Below are 8,033 nucleotides of genomic sequence, written 5' to 3'. Positions count from 1 at the left end.
ACTGTAAAGAAATTAAAACATGAAAAGTCTCTTTTCTGAAAAGATTAATCCTGCTCGGTGTTTGATGTCTACCTGATGTCGACTGCCTGATTTTAAACTCCTCACCCCAACATTTACTCCAACCTTGACACTATCTGCCTCTGTGTAACTAAACCTCCAGGCTCTCCAGTCGAAGTTGTGTGTGCAGTCCATCATTCACTGTCACTTCGACATGATATCATCCCTCTTTCTCACTGCTGCTTCCTCTCTCTCTTCCTCTCTCTCTCTTCCTCTCTCTCTCTCTCCCTCTCCCTGTTCTCTTTTCTATCTAGTCTCAATCTCTCATTCTCATCTCGCTCCCTCTCACTTTCTCGCTCATGCCCTGAGGTCAGAGTGTGCTGTAGACTATTGATATCGTTACTAAAAATATAGGATTCCTCCACCAGCCAGCTAAAAATAGACTAAGGGACATGGACCACAGGAGACAAGGGAGGAGGGGGCAAGAGGAAGAGGAGGAAAGGGATGAAGAGATAAAGAAAGTGATAGGTTCCTATCTGTGCAGTTAACTGTTATTCATGTGATTTCATAATATTTGTTAAATCAAAGTTTTTAACAAGATCATAAATGAACTACGGCTACCACAGGAAAGCTGATCTTTTACTGATATGTAATACGTAATGCTGTTAATTAGTTATTGGTTTGCTTTGTTGGTACACTTAAGTACAGCATAGCCATTACATGAAGTAAGCCTTTGTTAACAATCTAAGTAAAACATTTGAGGGACTCTAAGAAAACAAGCAAGAAATGGTCTCAATAACTTAATCAACCTTCATGTATTTAGCCCCTTTCCTCAGGTCAGTGCACTTTTGTGTTTGATACATAACTGGCTCTGTGATAAGAAGTAAAAATGATATGAAATGTAATAAAAAAGCCAATAAAAATCATTAAAAAATATTTTTAAAGAGCTACACTCCAACTACACTATCTAACTTACATTATGCAACAAAATACAAATACGTTAATGAATAGCATTATACAAAACACATCTTAAAATAGACAATAAGTTAAGGAATAGTTGTTTAACATGACCGCTCCCTCCCTCCCTCTGTCTCTCCCTCGCTCTCACTTTCTCTCTCCCTCCTCTCTCTCTCTCTCTCTCTCTCTCTCTCTCTCGCGCGCTCACTATCTCTCCCTTTCTCTCTCCAACACTTCTCTCCCCCCTGCTCCTGCTATGTCTCTTTTGTAGCCAAAGTAGCTCGCTGAACCAATCCACCGCAGTGCCTGGGACAGATTGACTGAAAGAGAGAGTGAGGGATTTAGAGGATGGGTAAGGGGGCTTAAGGGAAAACACACAGAAGAGAGAGAGAGGGAGAGAGTCCAAAACCAACCAAGCCTCCCTGGTGTGAGGTTTCTTGGCTACTGACGTGTGCGCACGACTCTCGTGGCAGGGTAAGTATTTTCCCCCTTCTTTAAATTAACTACAGTTGTGTGTTTCTTTGGGCGATGACGCCTTTTTAAAACCTGACTCAGTCATGTCAAATGTGTGTTGGTGTGTGTGTGATGACAGCTGTGAAAAGCGCAGCATTCATAACGTGTCCTCATGTCGTGTTAGCGTAAAGACAACCGCTCATCTTTCATTTAACATATCGGAGCTAAATGTTATACCTGCATGCCAAGCTATTCATGTTTTCTCCCCATTTCATCCACATTTTGTCTGCGAGTTGCTGACATGTTCGCTGATCTGTGTTTATCATCTCCAAACTCCGCGTGTGAGTGTGTGTGACAGCAGGGGGGAGGAGGGAGGGGGGGTTAGACAATCCTATGCGCACATCACTGCCTCAGTCAGCCCTGTACCAGGATACAGAACCCCTATTACATGAATGTAGTTTAACAGAAAAAACGTTGTCTAACTATTCGCTCGGCTCCGTGAAAACGGTTCGAGTTTCACCAGAGTATGGCTGCGCAGCTGAAATGCTCCGAGAAATCATGAGCAACCCACCCATTGAGTCACGATATCTTCAGTTAGTCGTTATGAAGTCATTTATTTTTCCCTGAGTGATTCCGTCCTCCTCCCGGGCTGATTTTTAAGACGCTACACAGTCAAGGTTGGTTAGTTTGAAACAGGTGTAGGCGCATCCCCTTCGTGCGCGTCCATGTTGGGTACTCCTTCCATTTTTTGGACCAAGGTCTTTCCCTGTGTTAACCTAAATCTACATGTACTCGTGCTGTTTCTGCCTCAAAGACTCCAAACATAGTTTCATCCTCCTCTCTCTGCTGATCTCTTTTCTTCAGCACATTTCCATTTCCTCTCCTCTTGGCATCTCTCCCTCTTTCTCTTCCTTTCCTGTGAGGCTGAGAGGTGATGTCAGTCTGTAGATTGTGACAGATTAGAGAGAATTAAACCTTTTGTCCCCCTTGTGGCTCCTATCTAACAAATTCAATTGGCTCATTACTTTCTGGGCGATGGAGCGAAGGGCCTGTCTCCCAGCGCTAAAATAGGATAGTTATCACAAATCTAGCAGGCATTTTTTCTGCTCAATCTCAATCCCAATGGCCATTTCTCTCAAAACTGCAACAGCTCTTTAGACACGTTTTGAGGGCTGATATGGACACAGTGCCTGGGGGGTGAAGAGGTGAATCTGTCCCAATCATTTGTGTCCAACTCCATTAAGAACCAGCAGGATGTATTTCTATATTTCTATATAATCTAAATCTATATCTATATGTGTTCTGTTTGACGGTGCAGTCCTTCTCAGAGAGATGAGGGTGCTGTCCGTGGGGCTGAATGAGTCTGGAAGAGCCACTCAGGCTCATCCACTCAATTCTGCTGGGTTGCAACGCCAATTGATTCTCACTCATTCCTAACCACTTTGGCACATCCTCCAAAGGCTGCAGGTGTGATTGTTCACCCCCACTTCACATCTCCCCTTTTCTTTGCCTTTAGTAATTTCACATGTCATTCAAGTGAGTTGTTTTTGAATTACCTTGAAATCTCTCAATCACACCGGCTCAAACTCTTGTCCACCTAAAGTGTCGACAGCCACGGTGGCTACTTCCGGGCCTGCCGCACGATTTACAATCTCTGATAAAAGAAAAGGGAAAATAAAAGAGAGATAGTGTAAAACAAATCTTCAGTTGTGTCTTAGATGGTTGCATAATGTCACTTGTAATTGTTGTACTCTTGATCGCTCTGCTCTTCCATCTTTTATCCAACCTGTTTGTGCGACTGGATTGCGGTTGGTCATACCCCCCCCCACCCCCTTACATCTCTCCATCACATTAGTAACCCACCCTGTGCATCATGTTCTCCTTTTAGCTTTGACATGCCCAAACTTGTCATTTCTCAGAGGATTTCTGTGATGCGTACCCTTTACCACCAGCCAGCTCTGTTCTTACACATACGCCGCGCTCACAAAAGAAGCTCTATTCATCCCCGGTGCTGCACAGAAGCCGAGGCAACTTCTATAGTGGTCACGTCTCACACAATGGCCTTTCCAGATAAGAAGGAGCCAAGCTTAATCTTTAAGAGTTTATTCCCCAGCAGAATGGCTGTATCTATTATAACTCTGCTTTTCAAAGACTCAAAGGTTTGTCATACAAAGAAAGACCAGAAGAAGAATAAAGTAGTTCTCATGTTTAAGTCATTAGTTTGGCTTTCATTTTCTTTCGTCGAAGCGCTCTTAAGTGTCTGATAAAACGGTCAACTAGGAATTCATTCCACGGCTTGAACATGATATATTTGACCATATATTGATATTCAAATGGCTCACTCCACAAGACATACAAGGTACCGTAGATGAGTTCAGTGCCCTGAGAGTTAATGTCATGTACTGGATGTAATATCGCATAGGTGATGGTTTACAGAGAATGATTAAAAAAAAACACAAAAAGGAATCTGGTCAGCTGCAGCATTGTACATTTTTCATTGATAACAGTCAAGCAGGCAGTCCACAAGTATGCAAATCAGCCTCCATTGCATCAGAGGAAATCATCTCAAAGACACGCCCCTTTGCAAACCGTGAAGCAGCAGTGTTACATCAGCAGAAGAATATGCCTGATTTCCCTCCTGTCAGATATGAACAAGAGGGGAAAGCTTGAGTAGTTGCCAACTGAACCGGAAGAGAAGGGAAAACATTTCCTGTTACAACGAATGTCAATTATCTTGTGACAGTAAGGGTCAGACTTTGGTGTATAAGCTCCATTCAGCCTCTTGTCCGCCAGCACAGTCTCTGTAATGATGTTGGGAAAGTTTTCTTGGTACACATTAGGGCCGATGTTCTGAAGGCTGAGATGGCTGTCAGAGTGTGTTTTGTTGCAGAGCAGGTGCATTACTTCATGCCAATAATTGGCCTCTTCCAGCCAGTTATTGCTGTGTCACATTTCATTTAAAATCACTTAAGTATCCTTTTCAGCGCCTGAAACACAACGTGAAGTGCATGCAGCCACTGGGAGATTGTACCATCCCAGCATCCTTTTCTTTAAGGAAGCTAAAAACGAATACAACTTATTTTCAGCCGCAACGATTACTTGACAGAAGGATAAGTCGTTCGGCAGAAAGATTTAAACAATTTTGATAATCACTTAACCCTAAAAAGTATATTGTTCATGTTGAAAAATCATTTCTTCAGCAACTTAAATAAAGACATTCACTCATTCACTGTGTTTTACATCACATTAAAGTGATTATCTCCAGGAATGGACAGCCAAACGATACATTTAAAGACTTCACCTTGGACTTTGAGAAATTTGAATAAAATAAAAATGCAAAAAACACGTCAGTGAAGCTTAACATGAAGATATCCTCTCAGTGTAAGGCATACTGTGCTGAACAACACGACTGTGATTACAGTAAACACCGACACCGCTCTGTGTTTTCTACGTGTATTTGTTCGTGTCAAGCTGATGATACTGAACAGTGGTCCAAATTAAGCAGAGGCTATAGCGGCTAAACAATCACGCACACGTTCAGGGAAACTCACAAATGCATAGAGACAGCATGCTCAAAGGATCTGCAGTGGAGTCTTTTCCAGTCAACCATAAGTAAATCACAGAAAGACCATGTGTGAGTCACACAGGACCTCTCCTCCCTGCTCTGATCTGTGTGTGTGTGTGTGTGTGTGTGTGTGTGTGTGTGTGTGTGTGTGTGTGTGTGTGTGTGTGTGTGTGTGTGTGTGTGTGTGTGTGTGTGTGTGTGTTTCCACTATTTATCTCTTTTTCTTGCCTAAGTTCAGTGGTTCATCGTCCAGTCATCATCTGTTGCATTGGGTCCTCTCTGACCTTTAACAGGATTGGTTGCCAACGTATTTGTCACTAACTCATCCTCAGCAATAACAAGGCGAGACAGGACGATAGCCACTAGCTCTTTGCATGTGTGTGCGTCACATGTCCGTCTCCCCCGTTCCTGATGACCTCCCTACACGACCCCTATCAAATGTACCTCTGTGTGTCTCTGCATTTATGACTTGTAATTCCTCATCTGGTCTAACCTCCCCCCCCCCAGATGAGTTCATGTAGCAGCCGTGCGTTGACCATCCTGTCCACGGTGTTCGGGGCCTGCGGGCTGCTGCTGGTGGGGGTGGCCGTGTCCACAGACTACTGGCTGATCATGGTGGAGGGCATCATCCTGCAGCAGAATCAGAGCATGGAGGTGAAGATGGCGCTACATTCAGGCCTCTGGAGAGTTTGCTTCGTGGCTGGTAGGAAGATACACCAACATCTTTAAACATTCACATTCAGAAATGAAAAGATGACTGTACAGTGCTGCTATATGTGTGTGCATACAAACACACAATAACTGATAGAAAACAGGAAATGGGCTTCTGCACCTGCATGTCACAAAACATAATGGTTGCCTAGGCCATTGTTTTGCCTCCTCATGCATCACTCACTTTGGTCCTTAAGGGAAACCCCAACATTGAATTGTTTGTACGTTTTTTTTGTCTCAGGAGCAGAAAACGGGAGATGTGTCGCATCGGAGTACTTCACTGAACCTGATATTGAGATCACCACTGAAAACACTGCAAATATCCTCAGTGAGTAAAACACACAACAGCGACTTTACACACTATCTGATTTGACTTGGACTCTGAGGAACTGTGACATTTTGAAATTAATCATGATACATTTTAGACAATAATGAACAGTTTCATAAATGAAAGTATTAGCTAGTTGCAGCCCTTAGTAATAGCACTGGTTCATCTGCAGTGATCAGATTAACTACGTTAACGCGGTTAAGAAAAGCCGATCATCCTCATGAATGAAGATATATTTTTAAGGAATTTTAAATCTTTAAATATAAAATATCAATTATTTTTCTTTGATTCAGGAAACAAGAGTTTTGGTTTATTAAAGTCAATAGTGCTGTAATTAATATTCAATGTAGATAAGATACTAACTGAAAAGCTATAACTTAGTTTGGTTTCTCCCGTGTTGCTTTGTTCTGTGGTTACGTCCTAGCAACGTTTTATATCATAACCCTCCCATAGTTAAAAAGCAATTTCACGCTTCACCAAAGAAGGGAATACTCTTTCCAATCCCTTTTGAGTGATAAAAGTTACGGCATCTCCACATATCTGAGCATAATTTATATTCTAGCTCTGATGAACTAATACCTATTATCTTATCTCCAGAAACACTATCCCTCACCTCTCCCAGCAGTTTGAGGACACATGACATCAGTTCTGTGTAACTCTGTGCCCTCTCCCCCCCCCACAGAGATGGTACGGACCGCCACACCCTTCCCCATGGTGTCGCTGCTCTTCGTCTTCACGGCCTTCGTCATCAGTAACATCGGACACATCCGGCCTCAGCGCACTATCCTGGCCTTTGTGTCCGGCATCTTCTTCATCCTCTCAGGTGGGACTCATTACTCATGTCCAGCTGTCGTCACACCTTCGCTCTGTGATTGATTACAGCAGCCTGGTGTGTCCTGTGTCACACGTGCAGACACTCCATCACAGCTCTTTTTTTAGTGTATGATGCAGGTGTGTAGGCCGTCATAGAAAAGGGTGACTAGATTTCATTTAGTTTTGAGGACTGCAGGGTGAAAGTTTCCTTCTTTTCTGTCTTTGCATGACTTTGGACTTAAACAGGTTGTATGTGAGCGATGATGGATTTAGGACATGAGCGGGTCTTTGGGCTTGATTTTCAGTCTGAGTGTAGTGAACCTTCTTGAACAGCAGGTGGCTGTAATGCTCCCATTTCTTGTCCTCTTTGTAAAGACTGTCAGGACCCAAATTGGAGCTCATGTTTTCTGAAGGCTGTTCCACTTCACATGTTTGAGAAGGAAGCTGCAGAGCATCAAACAGACGGGGGTCCCGCAACAGCTCCTGACTGCTGTGGCGGTTGCCTGCTGATAAAGGGTGTTGCAGAATAATAGTTGTTATATAACGTGGGTTATGTAATGTTTATAGACTGGAAGTGTCGCAGTGTTTCACTTTATGAGGTATTTTAATAATAGGGTGTTAATAAGGGGCAAGTGTATCAAATTGCTTTTCAGCGGTAAGATATTCTGCTGCACTAAGCCTCTCTCTATAAGCAAAGCCTTCCTCCTGCCTTTCCTACTCCCCCCTCCTCCCGCTCACCAAGCCTCTCAGTTTTTCTCTCTCATTCACTCCTCTTCCTCATTTCCTACTCTCTCTATCATTCACAGTATATTCTAGAATGTTGTGTGTGGTTTTTGAACTACTGAGTATTGTGAGCCTGGTTTTTGTTGGCATCATCAACACAGTGGTTTGGTAAATAGTGTACTTTATGTTGGTCCTAGTCTGGATAATATTACAGAATTTAAAGCAAAGAAACCCAGCATGGAGCAACATAAGTTGAAGTATGGTTAGATGTTGCTCTCTTAGATCTTACATATGCTTTTGTACTCTTAGACACATCATGTAACTCTATTTCTTCCCTTTTCTGTCACACACACACACACACACACACACATGCACGTGCACACACACACACACACACACACACACACACACACACACACATGAACACACACATGAACACACACATGAACACACATGAACACACACATGAACACACATGAACACACA

The 8,033-nt window shown here is 43.0% G+C and overlaps 1 protein-coding gene across 1 annotated transcript in view; it reads left to right on the top strand.

Moving 5' to 3' along the window:
* Positions 1–1,169: 1,169 nt before the first annotated feature.
* cacng7b (calcium channel, voltage-dependent, gamma subunit 7b) overlaps positions 1,170–8,033 on the top strand; it is a 12,899-nt gene continuing 6,035 nt past the window's right edge. Inside the window, exons 1-4 of the mRNA XM_010788544.1 lie at positions 1,170–1,428; positions 5,480–5,675; positions 5,925–6,011; positions 6,694–6,879. Coding sequence (XP_010786846.1) covers positions 5,480–5,675; positions 5,925–6,011; positions 6,694–6,879 — 469 coding nt within the window. The 5' untranslated portion in view covers positions 1,170–1,428. The remainder of the gene's footprint in view (positions 1,429–5,479; positions 5,676–5,924; positions 6,012–6,693; positions 6,880–8,033) is intronic.

This window comes from Notothenia coriiceps, unplaced genomic scaffold, assembly GCF_000735185.1.
Source record: "Notothenia coriiceps isolate Sejong01 unplaced genomic scaffold, NC01 NC01_scaffold00031853, whole genome shotgun sequence".
Taxonomy (NCBI): Eukaryota; Metazoa; Chordata; class Actinopteri; order Perciformes; family Nototheniidae; genus Notothenia; species Notothenia coriiceps.
This window is presented reverse-complemented; position numbering and strand designations above follow the sequence as displayed.